The following is a 14,580-nucleotide window of genomic DNA, read 5'->3' on the forward strand; positions in this document are numbered from 1 at the left end:
AGGTTTGAAAAATGTATTGGGAATTATCAGTATTACATATTTCAAATTATGTTACAAAATTATAATGATTTTTAAGCACCTTTTCCAAAACATTTACTTGTTTGTTTGTTTTTTTAACTTTCTTTTTTTTCTTTTTCCATACTAATTTTCAAGTATTTTTCTTGTACTTTTTTGAATTTCTCGCTAGTTTTTTGGGACATTTCATCTTTTGTTGCTCATTGCTTGTTACCATGTTTTTGAAAGAGGTACAGCCAAGTTACTCATGTTTCAAAGGGTTGAGCTATATTGAATTAATCTACACAATGATACACAACATGAGGTTTGCATGAATAAAGAAAGAGTCTTCTCTGTGTTTAAGTGATATCCACTGTTGTGTGTGTCAGAAACGCCATCGCTCCAGCGACTCCACAGCGTCAGGTCGGGACCGAAGCTACAGCACTGACTCAGCTGAAATGCTGCCCAGCCGGCTGAAGGAAGAACCCTGGCTGCTTGACATTTCCAGCAACTTCCTCCAGCAGTATGTCCAGTACCTGCAGAGCATGGGCTTCATTCTGGTTCAGGTCCGCCCACAGTCTCCAGCTCGCAGGTCTGTGTCCAGAAAAGTGGTTTCTTTAGGTTGTACTTAAATGCCAGTTGGTGTTTTCTGTTTTTGCCATGATGTTAGAGGCTTCTCCCTTTGATCAAAGCAAGCTCGGCATGTGAAATCATCCTGCAATACACTGTAAAGCGGTTCACACCATGCATATCACATCCTGATGGCAGCAGATAAGGTAGATGGAATTAAGCTAATTTTCTAGTGTCACAATGTTTTTTAAACAACAGCCAAAGCTTTTGGTTTGCTATTTGTAATATGTGAACTGTCAGGGCATTCCATTAGTAAATGGGTGGTTTTGTCACACAGTATCACAAAGTGTTTCCCTCATTAATCTGCTCATTTTTTATGTGAAATTTAAAAATGCATTACTGTTTCTGCCTCTACCATTCTCTGCCTTCTATTGCAAGCAGCATTCATCTATTACTCATCTGATTTGTTTTAATTCTTGTCTGACCCCTGACCCCCTGGCTCTGCTGCCCCCTGGCTGCTGGAAGCAGGGCAGATGCACATCCTGCTTGCCTGTCACTTTCTAGGCTCAGACTGTGTGACTCTCTCTGAATTCTGTCTTTGGGCTTGGCTGTGCGCTGTTGGTGGCCCTAAGTGACTCCTGTCCCACGTCCCACCCCACTCCCTTTGTTTTACAGCATCGCCCGAGCTCGTGCTGCCATGCTGAGCTCCATGTCATCAGAAGGGAGGATGTCTTTTTCTTATGTAAAGCAAAAGAGCGAGGACAGCCCAAAGGTTAGTGTTCACCTCACAGATGCAGACACCTTATTCTCCACACACACACATACACACACACACACACAAACAAACACAAACACACTTGAGGATTGAGCCTGGCTGCTGTGGTAACAATGCCAACAGAATTTCAAATGCCTCATTAAGACTGAGTCTATATGTCCAAAAACATTCTGAAAAATAGTGTAACATTCTTCCCTTCAGTACTTTTAATGTTTCATTACCAGTTTTCATGTATTTATTCCTTTACATGAGGTGTATTCCTCTTCTGAATATACCATATGTTTAAATGCTGAAATGAGTCATAACAGTAGTAGTAGTAGTAAAGTCAAACTCTGTTATTATGTAAATAATCTACTTAACAACCCGTACCTACTCTGAAGCAGAAATATTTAACACCAAATATGACATATATATCTCTATATGTAAATCAGACACTGGAGTTAAGTGCTTTGGATTGTGGTGAGGCAGAACATGTGGACTGAAGGGAGTGCTGTGAGTTAAAGCCAAAAGTTTAGTAGATGAGATTAAGTGAAAACTTCTAGCACAGTTTGGTATAGACCGAATCACAGTGATGTGCAAACAAGTCACCACCGATTAGAAAAGTAGCTACTGTTTGAATTGCTTACGTATTTAAGTTCAGCAAACTTATTTATTTCCATTGTCATTTTCAGTATAAACTGTAGCATATAAAGATATGGAGTTGAACACTGTGCGACCTGTCTGATGTCTGTGTCGTGCTCATTTCACAAACTGCGTTGCTTTGTTAACGTCTTTGATAAACCAAAATTACTGGCGCGGTAGCAATGTCCTGCTGTGGACGGGGCTGCAGCTAAACATATTTTAGCCACCTAAAAAAAATCGACATCAGTTTAAGTGAACATTTTATTTGAATATTGTCTCCTCTTTACCTGCCTGAGCAGCTGAATGGAATTGGAAACAAATACTGTTTTTTCTCAATGGAGTCTAGTGTTTTTTGATATAACTGCTCCAAATGGCTTGTGTTTTTTCCTAGGAGTTCCTGTTTGTTGTAGACAAAGACAATACTGTATATACTGATGAACAACAGGCCAGATACTCCAAAGTGAGGCTATTCAGTCTCAATCGCCCCCTTGGTGTCTGACTGCGGTCATGGCCTAAGGCCTGCTCCTCCATGTTAGTGAATAGTCATAGGCCAAACTAAAAAGTCAAAGTACACGCCAAATATATTTTTCCCAAAGAGTGTTTCTGTCAGTGGAGGTAGTTCTTATCACCCTGATGATTGATTTTATGATAAGTTCGGTTTTAATAAGTGATTAATTTATACAAAAGGGGGCGTTTCTGCCATGATTGACAGCCATGACAGCCAATCCATGTGTTTGCTTTCAATGGAGCTGCTCACGTTTGGTCGGGCAGGTGATTTGGCAGGGCTCCCCACCGCAGATATCTCTACTGTGCAAATGCGGGCTCTCAATGACATCACCCTCACAAGATGGCAACGCTGATATTCCGGATAATTTAACCTCACTTCAGCACAGCGGTTTTTTACAGTCCATGGCTCTAGGTGTTTCTGTCTTTATGGTGTCCCGCTGCAGTTGTTATATGAATTTTATCATTTCACAGGTTTCAAAAAATCTTGCCAAAGGACTACAGTTGAAAATGAGCCAGATGGCTAGCAGTGGCACATTGACAGAAATGTTGATAAATGTGTATTGTCCTTAAAAATAAAATGAAATCCAAATTGGTAAGGGCTGAAAATATTCTAAATATAGCGAATTCCATGAAAATGTGTGGGAGCCCTGAACTATGCTTTCGAACACAATATTGATCTGGATAGATTGTGTGTGGTGTTGTAACAATGAGAGAAGACTGCAGTGCTCCACGACCTGCTGGCCGTTCAGGAAACATGGTGCATTTTTGTGTCAGGTTGTGGTGACCTTTTCATTGCTGCTACCATCAGCGAGAGGTAGCTGGGATTAGAAGTCCATGTCCTTTGTTACACACAACTTCAAAAACTCACTAAGAGCCCCCCCCCAACCCCGAAACCCGCTCCTGAGTTGGACCTGGAGGCACTTCATGGTCAGTTCTTTTCTGCACACTTTGAGAGGAAAAATGGTTTTGATGAAATTTGTGAGTCAACAGAGACAACAGAGTAGAGCGGCCACGGTGATATAAGAGATAACATTTTACAGGAGTTGACTACAGCTACATATATATATTTTAGCTGTTACAAAAATCAAACCTTTGAGTGTTTGTGAACACCTGCTCAATAGGCATACATTTGCAAAAAAAAAAAAATTCCCACTGCTTTTCCCAGTCTCCAGTCTGTTGCCTGTCTTGTTGAAGTCTGCCCTCCTCTGATGGTGTTTCTTGTAGCTGTGGGGCTGTAGGGCTGAAGTAAGGTTACTGTTTGTTGTAGCAGGGAGAAATGGTTGATGCTAAGGTGGAGTTGAAGTCAAGGGATGGTAAAATGCAAAACAGCAAGAAAATGAACTTGAACTCTGTAGAGCCTCACTGTTTAGTCTAATTAGCCATGTATCTCAAAATTTCACTAGTTTTTGTAGCTCAAGATAAAGATCGACACTCCCAAAGCAGCCCCTCCTCCTTCCAGCAGCCTTAGCTGTTCAGCAGTCAGTCCACGTCAGACAGGGGGGGCCACAGAGGACATGATGAATGAGTTATAGTTACTGATTTTAGTGTTTGTCATTTTGAAATTTCACTCAGTGTGTGATGTATGTCAAATTTAATTCATATAACACCTTTCTAACCCTAGGCCAAAAAGTTCTGTAGAAAAGGAGTAAGGTTAAAAGAACAAATCATGAGTAAACAATAACATCACAAATGGAGAAAATGGCACAAAGAAAAGCAATAAGCAGCATCACAGCTCAAAATAGGGTACATAATTCACACATAAAAACACTCAGGAAGAAGAGAAGGCTTCAGCTGTGACTTAAAGCCCTCACTTGAGGTCGCTGACCTGACCCCCGCTAGGAGACTGTTCCACAGCCTGGGAGGCAGGACAACAAATCCACAGTCCCCTCATGTTTACAGTCTTGAGTGGGGCACAACTAGCAAGCCCTGTTAAGAGGACCTGAGGGGCCCAGCAGGGGCATACGGCTTCAGGAGGTCACTAATATACATCAGGGCAAGATTATTCAGAGCCTTACACATAAAAAAGAGGAGCTTGAATTGAATTCTAAACTTGATGGTCGGCCAGTGAAGTGACATTAGAAGCAGGGTGATGAGAGAGCAATGCGAGCTCTTAGTCAGCACATTTCCATGCAGTTCAGTGGAGCTACAGTTACAGCTCCATCGGGCCATTTAACTGGACTAGGTCCTTGTCCCAGATTACAGGCAGCGGAGGAGAATTGATTTATTGACGAAAGTTTGTCTGTCTCTGCCACAGCAGGTGGTGATAGCGAGTTGCTATAAACATATATTATTTATACAGCCTCTGATAAAGACTAAATCGCAACTGTTTATTTACAATAATTTTGGGATAGAAAACTGCTGCGTCACTGTTATAATCAAACACTGCTGGGCAAACTCTGCCTTCATTGATTAGTTTGAAGCCACCCAAAAAAATCATTATCATTTTAAGGATAGCCTACGCTATATTTAGAATATTTTCATGCTTTACCTTGCTGTAAGACTGCCCTTACCGATGGGGATTTGAAGCCGTTTTATCAAAAACACCAGACTCCACTGAGGAAAAAAAAAATCTTTTTACTCCACTGAGCTGCTCTTCTACCGCTGCCTCCATCAGCTGTTGTGGAAGGTAATGAGGAGACAATATCCAAATATAATGTACACTTACACTGATATTGGTTTTTTTTAGGTGGTTGAGTTTAAGTTGTGCTGTTGTAATCATTGCTGGTGCTGCTCTGAAAGCAAGGTTTTGTTTCTAGTCTAATTCTGTTTGGAATATATTCTTTAAACACTACCCATCCCTACTCACAGAATTGTTTTTTAAGAGTTTTTAGTTACTCTGGAAAAATTATATAGCAGCTCAGAAATATTAGCAACATGGCTTAGAAAACTAGCTGTATCTGCCTTTAAACACCTTTATATATAAACTGTGACTGCACGATTGTTTTGTTGATGAACTTTGCAGACGACAGCATCTGGCACTACCGCATATCACCTCCAGAGGGCGCTGCCAGGTGGGATTGTGCTCATGGAACTGGCTTTCCAGGTGAGATTGGGATGATAAGGGCACTCAGAAACACTATGCTGACAAACATATTCATTAACATCGCAAAACTAAAATTCTGTTGGTCCCTTTTACATATAATGCCAAAAAGTTTCTGAAGTGTGCTGAAGATTTTTACAGTGACTTCCCTCAGACAGCCATTGGTGTCAGTGTATGACATTTCAATATGCAAATCAACCATCACAAATTGTGTACATCCTTTCAAAGTGTTTTAAAACCATTTGGGGTTGTGACCATAACTGACAGAATATGAAAAGTTCTATAATTTTGTCAATGTGGTGGATTACAAACTACAAACAAGTCTCTTAGTTGATTGTCATGTTGCACTTATGAGAGTGTAAAACAGTGGATCCCTGCAATTCACAAAATCAGTCTAAGAATGTTTGGCATAGTTTGAACAAGACTAAAGCTTTTAAAGCCCTTCCCTTTTGAGATGTGTCGATTGACAGAAATTTGGTATTTGCCGGATTGTGCCGGATTACGGTTTCCTCAAAAAACAATTATGTGTTGTCCACACAACTTCTTCTTCTAGGGTTGTTACTTCTGTGTGAAGCAGTATGCACTGGAGTGTTCCCGCATTCCCATGGGCCAGACAGTCAACTCCCAGGTAAGTGAGTGACACAGATCTGCATGGCTGTGTGGACACACCACATTAAGCTGCTGCTTCTCTTCTGCTGGCTTTAGTGGGACTGAAAGCATAAAATAGAGTGAGCATAACAGAAAAATGGAAATGGTTTTCACGGGTCCTGGAAATCCTGAAAATTTGTGAATTTGGGGGTGGGTGGGGGGATGGAACTTTTTTGAGGAAAAGACAAATAGACATGGGTCATTGAAAGTGCTTGAATGGAAATGAATAGAAAGGGAAACTCTTCTGATACTGTCTGCCATCACTCTAACACAGCACAATAGACAAGTGTTGACACACTCAAGTCCCTCTCTTTTCAGTTTCTGTAAAGCCTGCTCACTGCCCCCAAGAATTGTCATTACAATACGATTGGCATGACATTCCGTACATTAAGCCAACACAACAGTTTCACCATGGGCACGGATCTCCCCCCGCTTGTTTGCGGCAACATTGATATTTGAAGAATTATCAGTTACTAACATAGTCATTATCAATTATCAACATACATGTCTAGACAAAAATGGACATAAACTGTAACTACAACTTGAGTAGTTAGCAGAGGCATACAATCGCAAAGCGTTGATTCTAGTTTTATTTTGTCTCTGCTGTTGCTATGGAAGCATTGCTGTGGGATTTTTTTCTGTCTACAGCTTTGGTGGCAAAAGGTCATGGCTGTGGTGTTTTTGCACCGAGTTCTAAAGAGATTACAGGTCAGGGAAACAGTACTGTGTGATGACCTGTTCCCAGGGTTATCTGTTGATGAAGTTTGTGTAGCTGGTGCTCTATGCTCTGTTTGTTCATTAAATATTGTGGTGTTTTTACTTGTGCTGCGAGGAAAAACATGACATTGCAAAAACAGACCAATTCTATAACATTTGGGAACCTTACCTGAACTATGTCGATCCTGGTTACTCTGCTATCACGCCACAGGGATTTTATTTGTTTTTTGATGGTACTTTTTGCACATTATCATTGTAACCTGCAGTTGCATTTATGAATCTGAGCTGGTGTTCTGTGGCTTGGGTTTATTTGTTTCTATTGGTACGTCTTTTATACTTTTTTTCACTTATGGGTTTCATAATGTATCCATCTTCAACTTATTTTAAAAGTTTAAAAAAATAAATATTTTTTAAAAAAGTATATGTTAAAAGATGGCTCAGGATGTACAATTATACCATGTGTTCTATACATAAAGCTGCAGTTTGTGCAGTCTACGCATTATTAGAGGTGCAATTTGTCACATTGGTCATTCTGCATGTTTGAAGGTTTTCAGGCTTTTCTGACATAACTCTAGTCCTATTTGCCAACACCTCACATCCTCATTTCCAGTTTGAGCCCAGGTTTTTTACTGCTGCAGGTAAACTTCAAACTGTCTCCACTCTCTCCCACTTGTGACTGATCCATTTTCAGATTTTGGGAGCAGTCAACAGAGATTAATTAAACTAACTTCTGTTCTAAGCTAAGTTGAAATACTGCTTTCTCTAACAACAATGCTACAGCCAGTGTGTTTTCATCTGAAATTTCCATTCTGGTGCAGATCTCCTGTTTTTGTCTTGAACGGTGTGATTCTGCACAATGCCCATTCAGAAATAGTGGGTTGCCAGAAATGAAGCAAACTGGCAAGCAAACAGCCTGCTCCAGCCATGATGCATTTAAATGTGGATCCACAGAGATACATTTAGATCTCATTCCTTCTATAAAGCTGCATGGCCAGAGTCATGGTCACACATGGGGAAATATTGGAGAACATAAGATGGGTCCGAACAAGCCAAAATGCAAATAGAGTTTAGGGTTAGCCTACCTTTTCTGCACTGCACAGACTGTAGCGGCAAAAACAAAACAAGTATCACTAGTTGAACATAAGCAACATGAACATCTGTCTGTGGTCTGTGTGCAGCTGGGTTATCAAGGCACCGAGAATTTGAAGCACGCCACTGGTGAAGTTAATCCAACTAGTGCTGACTAATGCCATCGCACTGACACACACTAACTGCAATCAGTCACAGTGGAGGAGTGGACATCCCGCCACTGTTTACTCTGCCCAGTCAGCAGAGGGAAATGTTACTGCAAACCAACAGATTTGTTACATTTGTATATTTCATATGTAACATACTCACGTTTCTGATGTACATCAGATGACATTTGTTTGAGCTGACCTGCCGTTTGTGCCACCAAACCTGGATGATTTTCAGCAGCACACTGCAGCGTTTTCTGCGGCAATTATGCAGGTATTTTAAGCCAAAACATGATATTTTCCTCACCCTAACCAAATGTTTTCGTTTTTTTCTGCCTTAACATAAGCACACATTAACAACAGGGTTATTTCAACATATTCTCCACATTATAATGTACAAATGTTACCTACATGTAACTGTCAGACAACTCTCTCCAATATTTGAAATTTTGACTGCAGTTCATTTTGAATGCTAGCAGCCAGTGTTATATGTTCCTTTAATAGTCTCAGTTAAAAGGCTTTAAATGAAATGAAATGAAATTGGTCATGAATAAACAATTTGTTAAATTAATTGCAATGATAATATTTCAAATTATAAATTGAGTTGTCTTTCTGAAATACACACATACAAATACATATGAGATAAAAATATATAATATATAATTGCAATGTTTAATTGTCCACATGTTGAGCTGGGTGTTCTAATGTGGTATTGGGCTAGTAATCCTCAGTCAGCCCTCAATCAGTCCTCTGTGGACATTGTATCCATCCATCCATCCATTCCTCCATCCATCCATCCATCCATCCATCCATCCATCCATCCATCCATCCATCCATCCATTGTCTACCGCTTATCCGGGGTCGGGTCGCGGGGGGCAGCAGCCAAAGCAGGGAAGCCCAGACTTTCCTCTCCCCGGCCACTTCGTCCAGCTCTTCCTGGGGGATCCCGAGGATTTGGAGGTGCTTATTCTCATCTCGGCCACTTCACACTCAGCTGCAAACTGATCCATCCGGTCCATAAAAGTTATGAACCGAATCAGTGACTAAGGGCAGCCGTGACAGAGTCCAACCCTCACTGAAAACGAGTCTGACTTACTACCAGCAATGAGGACCAAGCTCCAGCACTGGTCGTACAGAGAACCGATGGCCCGTATCAGGGGGTCCGATACCCCATACTCCCGGCGAACACCCACAGGACTCCCCGAGGGACACGGTCAAATGCCTTCTCCAAGTCCACAAAGCACATGTGGACTGGTTGGGCAAACTCCCATGCACCCTCAAGGATCCTGCCAAGGGTCCAGAGCTGGTCCACAGTTCCAGGACAAAACCTGCCTTGCTCCTCCTGGATCCGAGGTTCTGGCGGACCCTCCTCTCCAGTGCCCCTGAATAGACCTTACCAGAGAGGCTGAGGAGTGTGATCCCCCTATAGTTGGAACACACCCTCCGGTCCCCCTTCTTAAAAAGAAGGACCACCACCCCGGTCTGCCAGTCCAGAGGCACTGCCCCCGATGTCCATGCAATGCTGCAGAGACGTGTCAACCATGACAGCTCCACAACATCCAGGGCCTGATCTCATCCACCCCCGGGGCCCTGCCACCGAGGAGCTTTTTGACCACCCCGGCAACCTCAGCCCCAGAGATGGGAGAGCCCACTCCCAAGTCCCCAGGCCCTGCTTCCTCACCAGAAGTCATGTCAGTGGGATTGAGGAGGTCTTCAAAGTATTCCTTCCACCGATCCACAATGTCCGGAGTTGAGGTCAGCAGCACACTGTCCCCACCATACACAGGGTTGACACAGCACTGCTTCCCCCTCCCAAGATGCCGGACGGTGGTCCAGAACCTCTTCAAAGCCGTCTGGAAGTTGTTTTCCATGGCCTCACCGAACTCCTCCCAAGCCTGGGTTTTTGCCTCAGCAACTGCCATAGCTGCACTCCGCTTGGCCTGCCGGTACCTGTCTGCTGCCTCCAGAGTCCCACAGGCCAAGAAGGCCCGGTAGGACTCCTTCTTCAGTTTGACAGCATCCCTCACCGCTGGTGTCCACCACCGGGTTCGGGTGTTGCCGCCACAACAGGCACCGACCACCTTACGGCCACAGCACCAATCGGCCGCTTCAACAATAGAGGCACGGAACACAGCCCACTCGGACTCAATGTCCCCCGCCTCCCCGGGACATGGTCGAAGCTCTCCCGGAGGTGGGAGCTGAAGCTCCTTCTTACGGGATACTCTGCCAGACGTTCCCAGCAGACCCTCACAATGCGTTTGGGTCTGCCAGGTCTGACCGGCGTCCTCCCCCACCATTGGAGCCAACTCACCACCAGGTGGTGATCGGTTGACAGCCCCGCCTCTCTCTCTGTAGGTTTGCCTAAGTGACCCAGAGCCCACATGTTATCAAAGCACTTGTGTGTTATGTGAAACAAATTGTACTAGTTCACTATTGAAGTAATACTAATTAATGGATAAGTAAAAACTTATGACAGCATAAACAAAAGTGTTTATGCTGCTGTAAAGCTGCTGGTTTACGGTCACACTAGGTGGGTTTTCATTAACTCTGAAATTGCACAAATTGAAAATGTGAATATAAAATACACCAACACCAACACATCAAATAAAATTTTGCGAAAAAGTTTTTACACTTACATGAGGTAGTATTTCAGGCAAATTGCAAAACTATAATGGAAACACTTTTTTAGGTCACATATGACCGTGGTCATGTGCTTGTCATTAGGAACTGGCTCCCTCGGGCATGATGCAGCAGGCGCTGCAAGAAGTGTTTTTGCACCGTATAACTCTTCAAAAGTTAAGCAGATATTCTAGAAGTTTAGAATCCACAATTCCGTTGTGAAATTGTGGATTATCACCTCCCAGAAATGCCTCATACGTGGCCCCTCCCACGTATAAGAGACTTGCCTTTCCATTATGGCTCCATAACACGCCTATGTGGCCTTGGATTGGAAATAATGACGGCTAGTGCGGTGGCTGCAATAGAAATAAAGCTGCTAATATTTTGAACATCCATCACCATGCTTCTTGGGATGTATCGTCAGAGGAGAATTGCAGAATATCACTCAGTGGAAACGCAGTCGTCTCATAATTGATGTATTGACATATATCTTAAGTAAACAAATCTGTAATGGAAACCTGTCTGCTGTCACAGCTTACTGTGACACTTGAATAGAACAGAGCCATTGTTAACGTAATTAGCGACATCTGGGCTTTTCCTACTGTGACAAGTCTGTGCTGGGGACAAATTGTATTCTGGGATAATGATAAATGCTCAAATTTGTAGCAGAAATATAGAAGTCATATAAAGTCAGCTGACTTACACAGCAATATCGATGTTGTTAGCATTCGCTAATGTCAACCACAGTAAACCACTGGCTGTAGGTTTGTCTGATCGCCTATGCATTTTTGTTTTCATTTGTAAGAGGGAGATGGTTTTTGTCTCCTCTCAAAAGTTACTCAGCCTCACTTTAATTCTTTCAGAAATTACTTCACTTATCCTGTAAACAAAACTAACTCTAACCATGACTCCACTCTCACCATTATATCTTCACGTGGCTACTCCCTGTGACTAATTTACCACCATTTGTCATCTAATGCAATTGAAAAGCAGCTTTCACATCACATCACCCTGGTTTAATGCTGTGTAGTCTTTGTGTGTCCCAATCCTACGTCTAACTACTTCACGTGTCAGGACAAAAACCAGTAGTCTTGACCACACAGCCTGCAGGCAATGTTTTAAACAGTAAGTGTGGGTTTCAAGCGGCTGGGGCTCAAGAGGTAGAGCAGCACTTCCACTACTCGGAAGGTTGGCAGTTTGATCCCTGGCTCCTTCAGTCAACATGTCCAAATATCCTTGGGCAAGATCCTGATGGCTTTTTCATCATTGTGTCAGTGTGTATGTGAATGTTTAACTAGGTAGCAGGTGGAACACTGAACTGTAGCCTCAGCCACCAGTGTGTGAATGTATGTGTGAATGGGTGAATGTGACTCATAGTGTGAAAGTGCTTTGAGTGGTTGAACGACTAGAAAAGCGGGTTACAAGTGCAGCTCCATTTACCATTTCCCTTAATCCTAGCAAGACAAATGCAAAAATATATCAAAATCTTATTTTATGATCAGTATTATGGCTAACCTTTATAGCACATATTCTGTAGTATTGTGTTAGTATTAACAGCTTACAGCAGCACAAAAGAAAGCAAGTGCACCCCTGCTGTTCCACTGCACTGGTAAATAATGAAAAATAAGGCAATATTTTTCATGACACCACAATGTATTGACTGCAACACAAAGTATCTTTACTATATATGCAGGCATTTCTGTTTAACACACTAACCAGTGTAAATAGTGTAGTCGATTCTCAACTAGTCGAGTGCACGTATGGTGAAATGGTCCAATCTACAACGGACAAGATATTCCTAAATTGACATCTGGTCACAGTCTAATTACACAAAGGTCCGCCACTCTGACTTGTGTATGTACTGTGCTTCTCATTACATTTTTTGTAGTATGGAAAAGGGTTAAGAAAGCCTGTTCTTATTTATTCTGGTAGTGTCTCTTGAGCCTTTCCTTCCATCCATCTGTCTGTGTGTCCGTGTGACTGCCAAGTCCCACCTCATGTCATCTCTCCATCAGGGCAGCCTCCTCACCAAACCTCGTTGCAAGCCGTTTCCAGATGCCACCCCAGTATCTGACTGTGCGGTATGTCCCAGCCATTCTCAGGGAGGGGTGTCTCACTACAATCAGGCTTCACCCCTCCCCACTGCTCTGCTTGCTGCCATCAGTGCTGGTATCTTCCTTTCCAAATCTACATGTCTGTGTTTTTGTCTCTTTGGGATTAAATAGGGCTCATTGTTCAATTAAGTGTTGTGTCCTACCTAGGAGCTACAGCATACGGCTCCACTGTAAAGCAAGTAGCAGCTTTATCTGGATGTAGGGTCTCAAAGACTTGGTTTACTTGGGCAAATATTGGGTATTAAAATATCTTCTTTTTTGAGGGCTCAGGCCTGAGTCAAGCTCCCCTGTGATTTCCTTTTACTCCTTGACTTTGGTCAGGCTGTCCGTCTCCGTGCTTGCTGTGTGTCTCCCTGTTGTGGCTGCCTCTGTTTGTGTTTTTCTGAATGTCCGTTCTACCACTGTTGTCCCCTCTGCTTTTTCTCTCACAATCTCACTGTATTTCCTCTTGCATCATTGGTTGCCAAGTGGTTGACTGGATCTAGGGCTTTTCTTCCAGACATACTTTTACTATCACTTCTCATATCTCTTTGGGTTTAAAGGGTCAATCATTAAATAACATGGGGCTGAAAACTGCTGATGCTCTGCTCACTACACATGATCCTGTTGATAGACTTGAAATGTGGTTGGATTTCCTGGCACTGAGTTGGTTCAATTCCTCAGAGCTAATTCTAGTGCCTCTTCTGTTTAATCTAAAAAGTACTCAGTAGAAGTAAATGATTGGAAGTGCTATAAATAAGGATTGCATTCATAGAACTACCACTAAGTACCTTTGTATGTTTTCATCTTCTTGAATGACCACCAAATGATTACAGCTTGTCTCATCGATGTAGCCATTATCATTAATTTTACTTCCTGTGAGTGGGGCTGACAGCCCAGCCTCAACCTTACAATTTGTTCTTGTCAGAGCTCCACAGGGTGTTTGATTAGGTAGAACATGAACCATTTGGGATTACAGGTTTGGAAATAATAAATGTTAGCTTGATAGTCAAGAGGACACATGCATGAAATGTAATAGCTCTGAGCTTAAGAGCTCCCTGTGGTCCCAGTGGACTCATGGCTCCATAGATAGCCAGCTTAGTGGTCACACTTAATTTGTCTGCCAGACTGTGGGAATGCCTCTGGAGAGAGAGAAGTTACGTTTATCCTTTCATTCCACTGTGCCAAAAGAATATTCCTACTTCTTATCTCTGGGTGAAGGGAGTGATGATGTTGAAAGTCTCCTACCCTGGTACTAGTTTTTGAAGCCCTTTTTACTCAGAGATGGCACTATAGGGTCATTCTTTAGGTCTCCTGTGCATTTTTACACAGAGCCAAATGACAGACACAGCATTCTGCTCCAGTGTGTGGTTTTAAATAGCATCTGCCTTTTGGAACCAAAAGAGGTGTGATGTTTAACACAACAGCGTAAGCTTCTAGTTTGACATATAACATATGCATCAGCAGCTCTTTCTAAACAATAATAACATAACATGTCAACAACAATCATTTGCCTTCTTGATCTCGTCCTCTGCTCGGAAGGTAAGGAGCTCCTGAATCTCATTGTTTTTTCCAGTTGTGGATATTTACGGCCGCTGTCCTTCTTCTTTGAATTAGCTGCTTTGCTGTTTTTTAAACCTCCTGTGCTGGGTAGCACAGATAACATGTTGACAAAATGTTAAACTCATGCAATCTATAGTCACGTTTTTACAGCTTTACATTTCACACAGACCGAGTTTCCGTTCTGTAACTACCTCTGGT

At 42.5% G+C, this 14,580-nt stretch overlaps 1 protein-coding gene across 7 annotated transcripts in view; it reads left to right on the forward strand.

The window, feature by feature from the left end:
- szt2 (SZT2 subunit of KICSTOR complex) overlaps window positions 1-14,580 on the forward strand; it is a 191,834-nt gene that overhangs the window by 162,145 nt on the left and 15,109 nt on the right. For 5 of the 7 annotated variants that reach the window (XM_088077346.1, XM_088077348.1, XM_088077349.1 and 2 more), the window contains 5 exons: window positions 384-586; window positions 1,240-1,336; window positions 5,430-5,510; window positions 6,061-6,135; window positions 12,742-12,807. In XM_088077346.1, coding sequence (XP_087933472.1) covers window positions 384-586; window positions 1,240-1,336; window positions 5,430-5,510; window positions 6,061-6,135; window positions 12,742-12,807 — 522 coding nt within the window. The remainder of the gene's footprint in view (window positions 1-383; window positions 587-1,239; window positions 1,337-5,429; window positions 5,511-6,060; window positions 6,136-12,741; window positions 12,808-14,580) is intronic. The other 2 variants (XM_088077350.1, XM_088077352.1) reach the window with 1 other exon arrangement.

Source organism: Plectropomus leopardus, chromosome 5, assembly GCF_026936395.1.
Source record: "Plectropomus leopardus strain MGB_pleo_1.0 chromosome 5, ASM2693639v1, whole genome shotgun sequence".
In the NCBI taxonomy this organism is placed as follows: Eukaryota; Metazoa; Chordata; class Actinopteri; order Perciformes; family Serranidae; genus Plectropomus; species Plectropomus leopardus.